At 39.3% G+C, this 19669-nt stretch overlaps 1 protein-coding gene across 3 annotated transcripts in view; it reads left to right on the top strand.

The window, feature by feature from the left end:
* MIGA1 (mitoguardin 1) overlaps nucleotides 1-19669 on the top strand; it is a 96988-nt gene that overhangs the window by 33678 nt on the left and 43641 nt on the right. For all 3 annotated transcript variants that reach the window (XM_012500378.2, XM_030825157.1, XM_030825156.1), the window contains one exon: nucleotides 537-660. In XM_012500378.2, the coding sequence (XP_012355832.2) occupies nucleotides 537-660 (124 nt within the window). The remainder of the gene's footprint in view (nucleotides 1-536; nucleotides 661-19669) is intronic.

Below are 19669 nucleotides of genomic sequence, written 5' to 3'. Positions count from 1 at the left end.
AAAGTTTGATTTGTGCTTTGGGATTGATTAGGTGCCATTATGTTCATAAAAATCACACAAAGGTATATAGAGCTAGACTAGTCCTTATTGATTATTTAGTTAAGCTAGTGGTTCTCAAACTTGAGAATGCATAAGAATCACCTAGAGGACTTGTTAAAACACAGATTTGGAGGCCCTACCCCATAGATTTCTCATTGACTGGGACTGGAGTGGATCCTAAGAATTTGCATTTCTACCAAGTTCTTGGGTGATAATGAAGCTGCTGGCTCAGGGACCTTACTTTGAGAACCCCCAATCTAGTCTAACTCCTTAATTTTATAGGTAAAGAAACTGAATCACTAAGAACTAAGGTAATTTTGCCAAAGACACAGCTAGAACTGAGGCTTCTTGACTTCTGCTGCTGTACTCTTTCCACCATCTCTCAGTAGTTTTTTATATTACTCACTTTCTTTGCCTTTTATTTAAAAGTGGGAAAAATATTTAGAATTTTAACATTAGAATTTAATTTGGTCTGTGTACTTTTTCTCTCCTCATAGGATATTATTAGTACTGAATTTATCCATAAACTCGAAGCTCTGCTGCAAAGAGCCTATCGTCTCCAAGAGGAGTTTGAGGCTACCCTTGGAGCATCTGATCCTAATTCCCTTGCTGATGATATTGGTAAGATGGATATTTTATATGGCTTTTATGAAATGTTTACTTTTCTTTTATATCCTTGGAATCATCTGCATAAGTGTCTGTCTTACGTAATAATAGGTTACTTAAAAAAAAAAAACTAGCCAAGAGAAAAAATTTTTATCATATTTCTTTTTTCTTTCAGTTTTAATTTTCAAATGAACTAATGCCCCTAAGATAGAAATTCAAGTACTTATCATAGGCAGGACTGTGACATTATTTTAAAATACATTGTGGGTGAAAAAAATCTAGTTAAGAGTGTTGGAGGGAGAAAAGAATAAACAAAAATATACAAATGGGACAGACTCAGCACTCAGAAATATGCATATAATATTACTTAAGATACTTTAAAGAATTATATATGTTGGGGCCCACTTTAATCGCAGGATAGCTGTTGATGTAAATAGTCAATACATACATCATTATGGGTCATTACCTTTGTTTCCTACTTTAAAGAGAAAAGAGTTTTAAAGATACTTTTTAAAAAGTTTTTTATTTTTTTGAGACAGGATCTCTGTTGCCCAGGTGGGAGTGCAGTGACATGATCACAGCTCACTGCAGCCTTGACCTATTGGGCTCAAGTGATCCACCTGCCTCAGCCTCCCAAGTAGCTGGGACTATAGGCACATGCCACCATGCCTTGCTAATTAAAAAAATTTTTTTTCGGAGACAAGGTGAGGTTCTTTTTTTTTTCTTTTTTTCTTTTTGAGACAGAGTCTCAGTCACTCTGTCACCCAGGCTGGGGTGCAGTGGCATGATCTTGGCTCAACTTAACCTCCGCCTGCCAAGTTCATGCAATTCTCTTGCCTCAGCTTCCTGAGTAGCTGGGATTACAGGCATGTGCCACCATACCCAGCTAATTTTTGTATTTTTAGTAGAGGTGGGGTTTCACCATGTTGGCCAGGCTGATCTCCACCTCTTGACCTCAAGTGATCCTCCCACCTCAGCCTCCCAAAGTGCTGGGATTACAAGCATGGACCACTGTGCCTGGCCAAGGTGAGGTTCTTGAATGAAGTCTTGGAAGAAAGGAATGATTAAAGTTGCTTCTTCAACTTCTATAAATGCCCCCCAAGAAAGAAAGAAGACAAAATTATATGGTTTTTTTGGTCAAAAATAATTTAAGTCTTTTTTAGTATGGAGAGGATTATTATTTTCCAATTAAAATAAAAGCTAAGGAGTTTTAACTTTTTCCACATTAGTACTGAAAGCAACTGAACTTTGAGATATTTATATCTATGCATTTTGAGTTTAGGTAAAATATTTTGTTTGTATTAGAATTATGAATTACTGTGTATATGTCATAAGGTTATATGAAATCTCTTTGGTCTCTGCTTTGTTGTACTATTATTGTCACCCAACATTATTTATTAGACTTGAGTATTTTTTAATAGCTTCTCTGCTATTAGCATAGGCATAATGTTTTGACATACCTAGGAGATTACAGTCTAGAAAAAAAGTAGGCAGTATTCGTATCAACAAATATAATTTCTCAGAGCTTTATATTAATTTTTTCTACAGTTTCTTTTGTAACTTTAATTAGAACTTCATTTATGATAGTAAGTAGGAGAAAGAACGGAGAAAAGAAATTTTTTAAAACCTCAAATGTAGAATGAGAATGGAACAACTAGAAAAGTTAGAAAAATGGTGAAGTGGCAAGGAATGCCACAGAGAAGAGTAAGTAGGAAAAAATTATGAGGAGGAAAGAGGAAGAGGATCCTGAGACTTTTAATGTTTTACTCTAGGAATGGAGGCTTTGTCTACACTGTCTAATCTTTGGCAGTTTCTTTTAGCCTCATTATAAGGATCTTGTGGATGTGTAGTTCTTGTTCTTTTAGTCTTGTAATATGCATCGCAGATTTGGTTCTGTTTGGCATGCCTGGGCACATTTTTTCTATATCCTTCTGTAGAGGTTGGCTGGGTCCGCCTCTTATTTCTTCAGGTTAAAAAGATTCCTTGGGTACAGTCTCAGAGGTCTGCTTTAGATTCTTGTTGCTTTTAGACAAGAAGACCTCTGGGCATGTGGCTTAGTTTCTGGGGTCTTCAAGTTGTTTCTGAGGCAACTATTGTTAATCTGGAGCTCTAAATAGGTAGGGTGGGACCCACAATCAGTCCATGCATTTAGTTAGCTTTGGTTTGGAATAAGTTCCTGACCCCACTCATATTTTAACCTGTGCTGTCACTGCCTGCTAGACTGATGGGCTTTTCCCTGTAGCCTTCCAGTTCGTTGGCCTCCTGTTGCCCTGGAGATTCCATTTAACGTGAAGCTGTTATATTTTATTTTGGGGAATCGTTTGGATATTGCAAGTTTGCATTTTTGAACTTTTGGATCAAAAGAGCTGAATGTATGGCTAAGACTCTGGGAGCAGCTCTGTTGCAACTGTTACTTGACATTGATCAAAATTGCCTAGAAGTCAGTTAACTCTCCTCATTCTTTAAATCTAAAATCATTGTATACATTTAACTTATATTATTGAGAGGCAATTTAAAGTTAATAGTCATAAATTAAGATAGTCTAACAAATGCCTTCAGAGGCTCATTGAAGCCAAGTATCGATCTGATGTCAGTGAATACTTCATTGTTTTGGAATCTGCTTTGTCTAATTTGATGAATTTCATTTTTTTTCCCTTAAGAATCTAGTAGGATTTCAAGATTGGATTTTTTTTTTTTTTTTTTTTTTTTTGCAACAGTCTTACTCTGTCACCCAGGCTGAAGTGCAGTGGTGTGATCTCAGCTCACTACAACTTCTGCCTCCTGGACTCAAGCCATCCTCTCACCCCACCCTCCTGAGTAGCTAGGACTACAGGTGTATGTCACCACGCCCTGCTAATTTTTTTTTTTTTTTTTTTTTTTTTTTTTGAGACAGTGTGTTGCTCTCGTTGCCCAGGCTGGAGAGCAATGGCATGATCTTGGCTCACCGGAACCTCCACCTCCCGGGTTCAAGCGATTCTCCTGCCTCAGCCTCCTGAGTAGCTGGGATTATAGGCATGCACCACCATGCCTGGCTAATTTTGTATTTTTAGTAGAAATGGGATTCTCCATGTTGGTGAGGCTGGTCTTGAGCTCCCGACCTCAGGTGATCCACCCGCCTCGGCCTACCAAAGTGCTGGGATTACAGACGTGAGCCACCACGCCCAGCCAACGCCCTGCTAATTTTTTAAAAAAGTTTTCTCTAGAGATGAGGTCTGGCTATACAAGGCTGGTCTCGAACTATACAGGCTGGTCTTGAACTCTTGGGCTCAAGCAGTCCTCCCACATCGGTCTCCCAAAATGCTGGGTTTGCAGTCGTGAGCCACCATGTTGAGCCAGGAAAGACTTCTTAGCCATCATCTAATTTCATCTTTCCCCTTGTGTGTAATAGCTAGGGGAAGCTAGTTAATAGTAGCTACTAATAACTAGTAGCCACTATCGTTTGTTACCATGTACTAGGTGGGCCCTTTGTTAAGCACTTAATGTACATCCTTGTGTCTTCTCTGGGTCAGGTACTGTTATATTCTGAATGAAAATTATCTCAGCAGGACATGGTGGCTCACACTTGTAATCCCAGCACTTTGGGAGGCCAAGGCAAGTGGATCGCCTGAGGTCAGGAGTTCGAGACCAGCCTGGCCAACATGGTGAAACCCTGTCTCTTGTAAAAATACAAAAATTAGCTGGGCATGGTGGTGGGTGCCTGTAATCCCAGCTACTCGGGAGGCTGAGGGAAGAGAATCGCTTGAACCCAGGAGACGGAGGTTGCAGTGAGCTGAGATGGTGTCACTGCACTCCAGTCTGGGCGATAAGAGCAAAACTCTGTCTCAAAAAAAAAAAAAAAAAAAAGAAAAGAAAATTATCTCAATCCCTACAACAACTTTTAGGATATAAATATACCTATCATCCCTATTTTTCAGATGGGGAAAGTGAGGTAGCGAGGTACAGAGGCATTAGTAACTTCTCCAGGGTTACACAGCTATTAAGTGGAGGAACCCGGATTTGGACCCAGTCAAGCTAGCTTTAGAGTCCTTCCTTTCCTTTTCTCTTCCCTTTTCCCTTTTTCCTTTTCACTCTTGTCACCCAGGCTGGAGTGCAGTGACGTGATCTTGGCTCACTGCAGCCTCCACCTCCTGGGTTCAAGCAATTCTCCTGCCTCAGCCTCCTGAGTAGCTGGTATTACAGGCACATGCCACCATGCCCAGCTAGTTTTTGTATTTTTAGTAGAGATGGAGTTTCACCATGTTGGCCAGGCTGGTCATGAACTCCTGACCTCAGGTGATCCACCCACCTTGGCCGCCCAAAGTGCTGGGATTACAGGCATGAACCACTGCGCCTGGACCATTCTTTATTTTTTTGAGAGAGAGGGTCTGGCTGTGTTGCCCAGGCTGGAGTGCAGTGGCTCGATCTTGACTCGCTACAACCTCCGCCTCCTGGGCTCAAGCGATCCTCTCACCTTAGCCTCCCAAGTAGCTGGGACTATAGGCACTTGCCACCATACCTGGCTAATTTTTATTTTGGGTAGAGGTGAGGTTTTACCATGTTGCTCAGGCTGGTCTCAAACTCCTTGGCTCAAATGATCCACCCAACTCAGCCTTCCATACTGCTTGGATTACAGGTATGAGTCACTGTGCCCAGTCTCAGAGTCCATTCTCTTAATCACCATGCTGTATTGTCTTACCACTTATAGGACAGACGTCTTCTTTGAATGGGAGGATTAACTGTGAACTTTTTGTGAGCAGAGTATGCCTATACCCAAAATTCCCTGTAGGAAAGGTCAGCTTAGAGCAGGCAGCCTGGAAATTCCACAGTTGACAGAGTAAGGAGACTTTTATTTCTGGTGGTGCTATGCTTTTGTGTAGATCTTTTTTTTTTTTTTTTTTTTTTTTAATTTTTCTTCCTCTATGCTCATGTGGGGATCTGTAGTTAACTCATGTGTCCTTCTTCCTTTCTCAGGCTTTCTAGGCAGATTTCACGCATTTTGTAGAAAGAAATTGTCAAGGTTTAATCCAAGAACAAAAGAGGCAAGCTATGTGAGATAGAGGGCCTAACTGTGACCCTGAACTTAGTGTAGTGCTAATGAGTTACTCTGACAGTTTATCCTACATCTGTATAATAACTAAAAGTACGGACTGTGAATGCAGACTAACTGGGTTCAACTCCTGACATTTCCATTTATCTGTGTGATTATAAAACCTGTCTAAGCCTTGGCTTCCTCTTCTGAAAAATTAACATATAGAGTACCAATTTTATAAACTGATTTTGAAGATTAAATGAAAGTTCTAGGAGCAGGGTAACAATATTTATTGGCTCGGAATTTGGAACTTCTCTAGGACACTGGGGAAGACCATCGTTTTACCTCTAGAATCTTAGGCTGTCATTTTTGTTGTTGTTGTTGTTGTTCTTGTTCTACCTTTCTGATCCTGTATTTGCCAATTTCAAGACGTTCTTTAAAATTTCTGGTCCACTGATATCCTATTCATATTTTCCAGTGATGCTATACTTTACTCCATTAAAAAAAATTTCTTCCGTCCTTTTCAATGGGCCTTTGGGAAGAAGGAGAAGTACCTTCTTGAACTAGAAGGTAATTTGCCTACCCTATTGAACTATAAATTCTGGACATTAGGCCAGACATGGTGGCTCATGCCTGTAATCCCAGCACTTTGGGAGGCTGAGGCGAGTGGCTCACCTGAGGTCAGGAGTTCGAGACCAGCCTGGCCAACCTGGCGAAACCTCGTCTCTACTAAAAATACAAAAATTAGCTGGGTGTGGTGGTGGGTACCTGTAATCCCAGCTACTTGGGAGGCTGAGGCAGGAGAATCACCTGAAGCTGGGAGGTGGAGGTTGCAGGGAGCCAAGATTGCGCAGTTGCACTCCAGACTGGGTGACAGAGCGAGACTCCATCTTAAAAAAAAAAAAAAAAAAAAAAAAAGATAATAAATTCTGGACATTATAATAATAGAATCTAAGGTTTACATTGGCTTTTGTTGAAGTTACGGTTAACTAAAATTTCTAAGTTCTTTGTTATTGTTAGTTTCTTACCATTAAGCCACATCTTCCCTTATTTATTCCTGTGCAGTTGTTCTTTTGGACCAAGGGTATAGATACTGTATTTATTATTCTTACTAAATTGTTAGTTCTGAGTCATCATTCTGAATTGTTAAATAGTTTTAGATTTTTCTTTTTTTTTTTGAGATGGAATTTCGCTCTTGTTACGCAGGCTGGAGAACAATGGTACGATCTCATCTCAGCTCACCGCAACCTCTGCCTCCTGGGTTCAAGCGGTTCTCCTGCCTCAGCCTCCTGAGTAGTTGGGATTACAGGCATGCACCACCATGCCTGGCTAATTTTGTATTTTTAGTAGATACAGGGTTTCTCCATGTCGGTCAGGTTACTCTTGAGCTCCCACCTCAGGTGATCCACCCGCCTCCGCCCCCCAAAGTGCAGGGATTACAGTTGTGAGCCACTGCGCCTGGCCAAATAGTTTTAGATTTTGATTTGACATCTAATGTATTAATTATTCTTCTCAACTTTGTATCATTCTCTAATTTGGTTAGTTTTGTATAGTTGGTAATCAGTGCTGTCATTGAAATCATTAATAAAAATTGTTAAAATGGATAGTGTCAGAGTCAGAGACCTGAGGCATGACACTGTCAAGTTTCCTTAGGTCACAAATAATTATTAAGATACTTTGTAAGCTTCAGTTATTCAAGATGAATAAATTCTGGAGATCTAATGTATAGCATGGTGACAGTAGTTAATAATACTGTGTTGCATATTTGAAGTTTGCTAAAAGGCTAGATCTTAAATCTTACCTTACACACCACACACACACATACACACACAATCACTCTGTAGAGGTGGTAGATACGTTAATTAGCTTGATTATGGTGGTCATTTCACATTATATACATGTAACAAAACAATCATACACCTTAAATATATACAGTTTTGTATGTCAGTGATATCTCATAAAGCTGTTAAAAAAAAAACACTTTGTTCAACCAGCTATGAATTCAGCTTATTCTGTTTTTACATTTTTCATCTTGATTATAAAGAGACCATGGGGCCGGGCGCAGTAACTCACACCTGTAGTCTAGTTCCTCAGGAGGCTGAGGCAGGAGCTTTACTTGAGCTTAGAAGTTTGAGGCTGTAGTGAGCTATGTTGGTGCCTATGCACTCTAGCCTGGGTGACAGAGTGAGATCATGTCTCTAGAGAAAAAAAGAGTGAGAGAGATCATGGGATACTTTTTTGTATATCATAACAAAATGTTAACTGGGAATTTAGGAAAATATAGAATTTTTTTGAAAAAGAGGCTGACATTAATTGACATTATTTGGAAATATTGCTGAGGCTGAGTTTTTTGCAGCTAGGGATTTGCCATCAAATGTTCATAGCTGGTTTTATACTCACTTGCAAATCATTTTAGTATTGGAAGGCTCGTGTGTCAGATTTTATTTACTTTAGAAGAGCCTTAGCAAAATTTATTTTACTAATTTGGAATTCAAAATTTAAATAAGGACTCTACTTATTATACATTTGTACTATTTATAGAAGAGTAGTTTGCCAAGTTAACATTATGGATGAGATTATAGGGGGACTGTTTAAATCCTTTCACATGTTTGTTTGTTTCTTTTTTCCGAGACAGAGTCTTGATCTGTCGCCCAGGCTGGAGTACAGTGGTGCAGTCTTGGCTCACTGCCACCTCCACCTCTTGGGTTCAATCAATTCTCCTGCCTCAACCTCCCGAGTAGCTGGTATTACAGGCGCGTGCCACCACGCCAGGCTAATTTTTGTATTTGTATAGAGACGGGGTTTCACCACGTTGACCAGGCTGGTCTCGAACTCCTGACCTCGTGATCCTCCTGCCTCGGCCTCCCAAAGTGCTGGAATTACAGGCGTGAGCCACCACACCCGGCCCAGCATGATTCTTTCAGCATTTTTCTTTGTAGATAACAATGAATTTATTGAAAATAAATGATGTCTATTCTCCTTTTCTTTTTTTTTTTTTTTTTAAATAGCAGATCCAAAAAACTTCTGAGTTATCAGTATTGTGAATTATTTGGGGTTACTTTTGGTAAATGAAGTTAATAACATAGATTTTGAAAAACATATAGTATGGTTCTAACACTGGGTATGGTAACCGTTGCACAGCTCTATACATTTAAAACTAAAACACATTGCACACTTAAAGGGGGAGAATTTTCTGGTATGTAAATTATACTTCAATAAAGGAGTTAAAAATACACTATGGATGGTGTTAAGCTAAGCTTAAGTAAGTAGATTTTCATGAATTTGAAATAGTGCAAAATAGCATTCCATGTTAAATTGAATGCAAATCCCAAATTTTCGTTTTGGGTTTTTTGGTTTTTAGAGACAGGGTCTTGCTTTGTCTCCTAGGCTTCAATGCATTGCCACGGTCATAGGTCACTGCAGGCTCAAACTCTTGGGCTCAAGCAATCCCCCCGCCTCAGCCTCCTGAGTAGCTAGGACTGCAGGTGCATGCCACTGTGCCTGGCTGATTTTTTAATTCGTGTGTAGAGACAGGGTCTCACTTTGTTGTCTAGGCTGGGCAAAATTTTTAAAAAGTTCTTTAAAGAATCACTTAGTTTCAAAGCTGGTGGGCCTGTTGAATTCTAGACTCTGTTTCTCTGTTGCCACATAGGTCGTGACACCTCAGCTGGTAACCAGAAATATTAACTATCCTTTGTGAATAGCCTATAAACCATACTGTTGTTTGTATGCATGGGAACTTTTGCAGGTGATTTGGTTGTGTTGTTGTTTTTACTTTGGTTAAATTTTAAATCTGTTTTCTATTCTGTAACATTGCCATCCAAGAAGCCATTAAATATGATAAATACTGAAAAGAAGATCTGCTGACATTTCTGTTAATTTAGCAGCAAGCATGCTGGAAATATTAGAACTAATGCTGAGAAAATAAAAGAGCAGTATTAAAGTAGGAGTACTTTTTATTTTTAAAATGAAAAACTTCTGACAACCTGGCTCTAAAATTGCAAACATTCAAATGCATTCCTAAGCTGTGCTGTCATCTGTGTTAAAACAGAAAACAGACTGGGTGTGGTAGCTCATGCCTGCCTGTAATCCCAGCACTTGGGAGGCTGAGGCAGGAGGGTTGCTTGAGACCAGGAGTTCAAGACCAGTCTGGACAACATAGCGAGATCCCCATCTCTTTAAAAAAATTTAAGCCAGGAATGGTGGTGTGTGCATGTAGTTCTAGCTAGTCAGGAGGCTGAGGCAGGAGCATCCCTTGAGCCTAGGCATTCTAGGCTGCAGTGAGTTACGACTGGGCCATTGTACTTCAGCCTGAGAAACAGACTCAGTCTCTAAAAATAATTAAAATAAAATAGGAAATATTTTTGATATTTGGGAAGGAGGTGATACTGATACAAAATGGTTTACTAGTAATATTTTGTGTTTTAAAAGCATAAACACAGATTTTATTATAATTATTGTGGTTTAAAAGTATGCCTGCAAAAAGAAATATAGCACAATAGTTGTATTTCAAGCCATCTTTACAATGTTTCCTATGATAAGAAAATAGCTTTGCATTAGGCAGGGTTTGAATTATGTTTTAAGGAATGAATTCCTCCCTCCCATAAAATATAACCCACTCCATATTCTATAATTTATTGTTTGCCATGTTCCATGCTGCATTTCCTTAACCATCCTGAATTAATGAATCATTATTGCATGCATTTCTAAGTGCTAATGCACCAAGAGTTTAATAGAGGCTTAAACAATAGTTATTTGTTCTATTCCTCTTTTTTTTTTTTTTTTTTTTTTTTGAGATAGGGCCTTGCTCTGATGCCCAGGCTGGAGTGCAGTGGCATGATCTTGGCTCACTGCAACCTCCGCCTCCAGGGTTCAAGTGATTCTCTTGCCTCAGCCTCCCAAGTAGCTGAGACTATAGGTACACTGGGGACTACAGTCGTGCACCACCACACCCGGCTAATTTCTGTATTTTTAGTTGAGGCGGGGTTTCACCATGTTGGCAGCCTGGTCTCGAACTTCTGGCCTCAAGTGATCTGCCCGCCTCAGCCTCCCAAAGTGCTGGGATTACAGCATGAGCCACCATGCCTGGCCCTGTTCTGTTTCTCTTATAGGAATATAGGAGTTGTGCAATCACAAACAAATGAAATGAAGATTTGAGTGAGTTCTCTAAAAATGAAAACATGTTTTCCTTATTCACTTATAAGAACGTTTAGTGTTGAATGTGAGATGTTGAAATCACTAGAGGGCAGCACGGTTTATCTACATGTTGGATGCCTGTGACTCAGATGCCATTCTGTGTTGCTACTTGTAGCACTGGGAGTTAAATATAAGTCAACACTTGCTGGCGGGCTTTGTATGCACCTGCTACTGTAACTCAGAATGAGAAAGAACATGGAAGTTATGCAGAGAAGACATGAAATAACATTATTGTAAATTTCCATTATTGTGCAAGTTCTTCTAGCTAAAAGCATCTGGAAGTGTTATGTTTGTTTATGTTTATTTGTAGCTTCTATTTTCAGAGATTGTTAAATTATAATTGATAAACTATATTTTTGTAACTTTTGAAGGCTTAACGAAAACCTCCAATATGATTTCAATTATACATAGTATAACTTAGTAGTTAGGAATATGGGCTTTCATAAAAAATGATGAGTTCGTGTCCTTTGTAGGGACATGGATGAAACTGGAAAACATCATTCTCAGTAAACTATCGCAAGGACAAAACACCAAACACCGCATGTTCTCACTCATAGGCGGGAATTGAACAATGAGAACACATGGACACAGGAAGGGGAACATCACACTCCGGGGACTGTTGTGGGGTGGGGGGAGGGGGGAGGGACATCATTAGGAGATATACCTAATGCTAAATGACGAGTTAATGGGTGCAGGAAATCAACATGGCACATGGATACATATGTAACAAACCTGCACATTGTGCACATGTACCCTAAAACCTAAAGTATAATAAAAAAAAAAAAAAGAATATGGGCTTTGCAGTCAAACAAGCATGGGTTCAAATCCTGGCTGTACCCCTTTTGCTAGCCGAGACATTAAGCAAGCCTTGACTTTGCTTGGACTCAGCTTTTTCATCTGTAATGTGTAGGGCTATATTAGGATCAGCTTCATAGAACTGTGAGGATTAAGTGAGATAACGTAACATATTTAGCATAGGCACATGCTAATAATGAATTATCTATTCATTATTATAATTATAGTCTAGGAGTTTAAAGAGGCCTGTTCTAAGCTGGTTTAAAAATTTCATACTTATAGATAGGAGGATGTCACATGTTCATAAGTTGTTTTACAATGATATTGTTAGTTCTGCAGACAGCATTCATTTTGTTCTGGGAATTAATTTGATTTTTCTCATAGTAATATAAATTTATATTTAATGAAACAAGGTAAGCCATGTTTAAAGTTATTTTTTGGTAAAGTAAAAAAAGATGCTGTTTATAAATCTACCTTTTTCCGGGTTAGAAATTGTCTGAAGGATTTGAAAAAATAATTATTCTAGATGTAGCTAAGATTACTGATTTTTCCTCATCTCTGACCTTGTCATGCATAGGAGGAAAATAAAAAATGATAGTGGATATACTGCCTCTTGCTGGCATATCCTATTATTATTAATTATTATTATTATTTGAGACAGGGTCTTGCTCTGTTGCTTGGGCTAGAATTCAATGGTGCGATCATGGCTCACCACAGCCTCAACTTCCTGGGTCCAAGTGGTTCTCCCATTTCAGCTTCCTGAGCACCTGGGACTACAGGCGTGAACTACCATGCCTAGCTAATTTTTTAATTTTTTGTAGAGACAGGATCTCACTATGTTGCCAGGCTGGTCTCGAACTCCTGGGCTCAGGCAATCCTTCTTCCTTGGCATCCTGAAGTGCTGGGATTACAGGCATGAGCCACCATGCCAGGTCTGGATTCTGAATAAATTGAGAACACAAAAAGAACCTTTTTTTTTTTGAGATGGAATCTTGTTCTTTTGCCCAGGCTGGAGTGCAGTGGCACATTCTTGGCTCACTGCAACCTCTGCCTCCTGGGTTCAGTTGATTCTCCTGCCTCAGCCTCCCGAGTAGCTGGGATTACAAGCGCCCGCCACCACGCCCAGCTAATTTTTTGTATTTTTAGCTGAAATGGGATTTCACCGTGTTGGCCAGGCTGGTCTCAAACTCCTGACCTCGGGTGATCTACTCGCCTGGGCCTCCCAAATTGCTGGGATTACAGGCGTGAGCCACTGCACCTGGCCAAAAAGAGCCTTTTTTTTTTTTTTTTTGAGATAGAGTTTTGCTCTGTGGCCCAGCTGGAGTGCAGTGGCACGATCTCAGCTCACTGCCTCCTGGGTTCAAGTGATTCTCCTGTCTCAGCCTCCTGAGTACCACGCCCGACCTAAACTGTTTTTCTTAATAGCCAGATTGGACAATTTCTTAAGGCTTTTTACAACTTCTTCCTTTCCCCTCAAAAAAATTCTCTGGAAGCTAGGTGTGTTGGCTCACACCTGTAGTCCCAGCTACTTGGGAGGCTGAGTGGGGAGGGTTGCTTGAGTCTTGGAGGTCAAGGCTGCAGTGAGCTATGATCACACCACCGCACTCCAGCTTGGGTGACAGAGTGAGACCCTGTCTCAAAACATAAATAAAATAAAATTATCTGGAGAAGATAATACAGAGCAAATTAACAACGTACTTACCCAGCCAGCTGCTTAGAGATTCCCTGCCTGCCTTACAATTTCTGCCAACACTTTGTCCAGATCAGAAGGCGTGAGATCCAGAGCAAAAGTGATGATGGGTTTGCAGACCCTGACCTTTCTCTAGAAAGTCTGAGAAGGAGAGTGAGCTAGTACACACCAAGAACTAGTGAACATTAATTTTATCTTATTTTCCTCTACCTGGTTAATTGCATGCAGGTTCTCAGCATTAGCCAAGTTACTCTTCCCATGGGGAGGAGTAAATGAAGAGGTGAAGGGAGCAACTTAAAATGTAAAACCAGAATAGCTGCTTCTTGGAGATTGGAGTGGAAGTCCTATATGAAATATGAAGGTGGGATACAAAAATTAGCTGGGTGTGGTGATGCACACCTGTGGTCCCAGCTACTTGGGAGGCTGAGGTAGGAGTATAGCTTGAACCCAGGAGGAGGAGGCTGCAGTGAACCAAGATTGGCCACTGCACTCCAGCCTGGGCAACAGAGCGAGACTCTGTCATATATATATATATATATATATATAAATAAACAAAGGTGGGTGGGGAGGTTTAATGGTTTCCTTTGTGACATTGATTACTCTTGACAATACATTATAATTATTTATGTACATATCCAGTCTGTTATGCTAAACCTTAAGCTCCTTGTGGGCAGAAGACATACTTAATTCTATTCAGTGTTTGAAACTGGTTTGAATGTAGTATAGATAGTAGTAGGTCTGTGGGTCTTCTATGATGTTTATCAGAATCACCTTCATAGGTTTTGCTCTAGACCTACTGAAATTGAAACTTTGGGGTTGGGACATGAAGATTTGGGTTTGTATTTCCTAGTTCAGCAGGTGATTCTCATGTGCATTTCTGCTTATGAGGCCCTGCAGGTCATATCTGAATGATAGATATTTGGATGGATAGACAAGATGGGTAACGTTAAGGTTTTTTCAGTAAATTTAAGTAAATTAATGTTATAATTTCAGCTTATTAAATACAGAACTTTATTTTTAGTGAAGTAGAAATTTAAAACTAATTTTTTAAGTACATGAGGAAAATATAATGTATGGTTCATGTGTATTTTATTTTAAGCCTCAAATATATAAAGTACTACTGCCAGTAAGTCTGTTTCTCTTTTTGTTTTTTCTTTTTAAAAATTTGAGACAGAGTCTCACTCTGTCACCCAGGCTGGAGTGCAGTGGCATGACCATAGCTCACTATAGCCTTGAACTACTGGGCTCAAGGGATCCTCCCACCTCAGCCTTCCAAGTAGCTGGGACTACAGGCATGTGCTACCCCACCCAGCTAATTTTTTTTGTAGACATGGGAGTCTTCCTATATTTCACACGCTGGGCTCAAACTCCTGGGCTCAAGTGGTCCTCCTGCCTCAGCCTCCCAAAGTGCTGGGATTACGGGCATGAGCCATTGCACCTGGTCCCAGATATTTAATTTTAATGTCATCACATTTTTCATTCTTTCCTATATGGTTTGTGCTTTCTATGTATTGTTTAGAGGGATAAAGATAATTCTTTTGTATTTTCCTTGGAAAGTGTTAAAGCTTTGTTTTTCATATTTAGGTCTTTATTCTTCTAGAAGTTGGTCAGGTATGGTGGCTCATGCATGTAATCCCAGCACTTTGGGAGGCCAAGGTGGGAGGATTGCTTGAGGCCAAGAGTTTGAGACCAGCCTGGGCAACGTAATGAGACCCTGTCTCTACAAAAAAAAAAAGTAGAATAATTAATTTTATAAAAGTAATTAGCTGGGTGTGGTGGCATGTGTGTATATGCCTGTGGTCTTAGCTACTTGGGAGGCTGAGGTAGGAGGATCTTTTGAGCCTGGGAGTTTGAAGCTGTAGTGAGCTAGGATGGCACCACTGCACTCCAGCCTTGGTAACATAGTGAGACCCTGTCCCTTAAAAAATCTTCTAGAAGTTTTGTTTGTTTGTTTTGAGACAGAGTCTCGTTCTGTCACCTAGGCGGGAGTGCCGTGGCGCGATCTCAGCTCACTGCAACCTTCACCTCCTAGGTTCAAGTGATTCTCGTGCCTCAGCCTTCCTAGTAGCTGGGAGTACAGGCACCTGCCACCACGCCCAGCTAATTTTTTTGTATTTTTAGTAGAGACGGGGTTTCACCATGTTGGCCAGGCTGGTCTTAAACTCCTGATCTCAAGTGATCCTCCCATCTCGGCCTCCCAAAGTGCTGAGATTACACGTGTGACCCACTGTGCCCGGCCATAGAAGTTTTCTTAAATGTATTTTATTGTTTTGTTTTTAATGTTTGGATAGGTAATTGCCTCAGCACCTCTCTTTGAATAATATATTCTTTTGTGACTGATTTGCAAAGCCCCCCCCGCCCCTTGTCATATGTCAGGTTCTTTCTGTGTGTCTTTTCTGTGCTCTCTATTTTGTTCTGTTAGTCTGTTTCCTGCATTGGTTTCACAGTGTCTTAATTACTGTAGCTTTATATAGCTTTATAATAAATCTTGACACTTGGCAGGGTGAGTCCATTCACTGTGGGGCTTTCTGAGACTTGTCATGACTATTCTTAGCCCTTTGCTTTCCCATGTGAAGGTTAGGACAGCTTGTCAAGTTTCATGAAAAACCCTCTTGGGATTTTGATTATTATATTGTATTTATAGGTTAGCTGTAGGCAAATTTACATTTTCATAATAGTAACCTTTATATCTGTGAACATGGTATGGTTCTTTACTTAGGTCTTCATTTATATCTTTCATAATGTTTTGTAATCTTCTTCATAAATGTCTTATATGTCTTTTTTCCTAAGTCCCTTATAGTTTCATTGTCATCATAAGTGGTTATCTTTTTTAAATTTACATTTTCTAATTTGTCATTGCTGGGATCTTAAATGTAGGTTTTTGCATTTGAATATTAACAACTCTTGTGAACTCTTATTAGTTGTAATACCAGTAATTTGACACAGGTTCTTTTGGAGTTTTTATTTAGACCACATATTATCTGGGAATGATAACACATTTATTTTTATTTCATCTTTTCACCACGTATTCTTTCATCCCTCTTCCCCACCCCCCTCCCCCCACCCCTGCCCTATCTCACCGCTTTGGGTAGAGTGTTATAATCTTTTTATGTCTGAAGAGAGCTGTGTCAGAAAGAGGACCATAAGTCAGCTGGCCCACTATACAGAATCAAAGACTATATTTCCCTGTGGCTATAGCCTCTCATTAAGGTAAAGGAGCATTAATGGCAGAGATACACATGGAGACTTTAAAGCAGATATAGGTTAAAAATCAGTTTTTAAGTATTTATTTATTTGCTGTGTACCTTACACAGCAAACAAATACTTAAACACAACTCTGAAGCATGTGATGAAATTCAGATGAAATAAGGGCTAATGTGCCTATTTTCAGGTTGCTTGTAGTCTGATGGGGTAACTAACACTTACACTTATGGAGCAGTTAAAAAGCAATATAAGTTAGTATATTCTTCAATACCGAGCAATTAGACTCAGAGCCTAACCTCCATCCACAAAGTAGAAGATCCTTCTTTAACTTTTCCTCTCCACTTCCATTTCTTCCCATACCTCCCAATTGAAGTGCCCTCAGCCGGTTTAAGAGCCTAAGATAAGAACTTGAAAGTAAACAGATCTTGTTTGGGACATATGGGTTAATTCTTTAGTTATCTGCAGCTGTTTTTTGCTTCAATATCTGAATATCTATGAAATTTATTTGGGAACTCGAGTTTCACGTAAGAAGATATGTACAGTGTATTTCTGTGTGATGGTTTTATCTTTCCTTAATAAACAAGTAATTTTGTAAGCTTTGAAAAGTGGCTATAAATGGGTGGCAAATGCAAAAATGTTTGTTTTATTATTTTGAGTCCAGAAACATGTCTATGCTATGTAAATAATTTTTATACATTTCAAATATCACACAATAAAAATATATATTTATATATTTTATAATAAACAGAAATTTGTATTATCTGAATTATTTTGGTAAAAATTAGGCTTTAGTTGGCCACAACAACTCAGAGATTCTACCAGTCTCTCATGAGGAAATTCTCATCTTCCACCAAAATGTGGGATCCTACCAATCTCTAACACCAGGAATAACTTATATTTTAGGAGACTTCTGTTACTGTCATATCATGAAGAATGTGTGATTACATGCTTTGGAAGTTTATTTTTATAACAGTAGATGCAGGAATTAACATTATTCTTTACCTACTTTGGTTAGGCTATTTGGGCAGGAATAAATTGCTGGATTTAATGCCAGTTTAGAAGGAAACGGGGTGTGAAGTGGGAGGATCACTTAAGCCCAGGAAGTTGAGGCTGCAGGACCTTGTCTCAAAACAAAACAACACCAAAAAAGTAAACCCGATTAACAACAGATGTATCTTGTCCACAGTTTCTTGGGGACATTATATAGTTGGTATGGTTTAAATGAATAAAGTTCCAACTTATTAATCTCTAATTTCATTTCCTTCTAAAATTAATTGGGCTTCATATTTTGTGTAGTTACACTTCCTGTGAAGAGTAGTATATATGTGCAGTAGTAGTATTAGCAGGCAACTCTGAAGCCTGTATGATAAATGTTATTTTTGTGGCTGAAATAGAGGACTTTGAGATTCTTTTATACCGATGTGTAGGAACAGATTTAGATCTTAAACCAGGAATTTTTGTGGCTTTATTGAAAGCACTGCTTCACATATTTCAGATGTGTGTTTAGGCATCTTCCTAATCTATGTTTTTACAGAATGAGCTCACAGAATCTTGGGTCTGGAATATTTATTTAGCAAACATTTAATTTCCTAGTACATGTCAAACATATACTAGGTATAAGACACTGGAGAAATAAAGATGAATATTTCATCTCTGCCTTTAGGCAATGCAGAGTCTAGTTTTGGAAACAGGCATTAAAAAATACACAGACAGTGGAGTAAGTACATAATAACATGTTTATTAAGTGCTATGGGAACACCAAAGAAAAGCATGTGATTATTCATGGAGTGGGGCTCATGGGAACGTTTCACAGAAGGAGTGACACTTAAAGAAAGATGGTCTGCTAGGGAGACAGTTGAGAAAAGAGCATTCCTAGCAGAGGGAAGAACATGGATCAAGGTGCAGAGTGGAGCCTGTTTAGGGAACTACAAGTTCTTTGATATGTTTTGGGAACACAATATAGGTGGGGAGTGGTAGGAGATGAACCTAGAAAGCTGGGCAGGACATAAATTATGAAGGTCCTTGCTTTGTACCTTTAGACAAAAGGGAGCCATTGAGGATTATAAGAAGTCATATTCAAATTTATGAGTTTGAAGACGTCTGGAAGTGTGGCTGGCACAGTTTAAATATTTTATCCATTTTTGTTGCTGCTCCTTTATAAGATTTTATTGAGTCAGTGAGACATCCTTTAAGGGAAAATTAGAGATTTTGCCAGCTTAGTACTGACTGCACAAATTCTCTGGCAGAGCACAGGAAAAGCTGTCAAGTAGAACCTCTTGACCGCTAGAGAGATGTTATTCTTCTTTTTTGGTAAGCAGCCAGATAGAACATTTAGAAATACTGAATGAACTTGGCAACAAGAGGAAATACCTCAGCCTAACATCTTACATCAAATGTCAGCCCCAAGTTGAAGCTCTAAGACCTTGTCCTCTCCCATTCCTGCAGAATCATTGTGGTTGGAGGATAAACTCCCTGAGGGTTTATTTTTAGGGAATGATATGAATTGCCAGCTTAAGTTGTATACTCAGACATCTAAATATACAGAGTACACATTGTACAACATATGAGAAATTTGGCTTAGTAATTTCCTCCCATGTGTTAAGGCTCATAATCTTATTTTTAAAGGATTTAGTAATAACACAAAATGAAATTTAACTGGTATTATACAAGTTAAAGTAGGTTCAGAGAAGAAAGCAATATAGTGAAAATTGTTGGGATCCCAGAAACATGAGAAATTTCTGGTGCTTGCCTTTACCTGTTTTGTATTGAAGTTATGTCTTAACAGCTTGGATTTCTATGTCCAGGACCATCACTGCCCATATAAGGCCTTTATGTGATTTAGACAAAGGGCCATCCATGTAAGCCCCTTGGGAGGGGACCTTTGTGCCAAGAAGAAGGTTCACTTTCCTTCAGGAAGATGCAGGTCTAGTATTTGGGCTGGATTTCTGCCCCGACTTATTCCTGTGGCAGGGGACCTTTGTGTAACATGCAGAATGACCAGTTGTACCTCGTGGCCCTGCTCAAGTCTCTGTAACTGCAGACCTAATCTTAATGACTTCTTGCTCCAGTTTGGGTTAATCTAGTCACTTCTTTCTTCTTTAAACAAAAGAGGGAAGGGTGTAGAAAATGCT

Source organism: Nomascus leucogenys, chromosome 12 (assembly GCF_006542625.1).
Source record: "Nomascus leucogenys isolate Asia chromosome 12, Asia_NLE_v1, whole genome shotgun sequence".
In the NCBI taxonomy this organism is placed as follows: domain Eukaryota; kingdom Metazoa; phylum Chordata; class Mammalia; order Primates; family Hylobatidae; genus Nomascus; species Nomascus leucogenys.
This window is presented reverse-complemented; position numbering and strand designations above follow the sequence as displayed.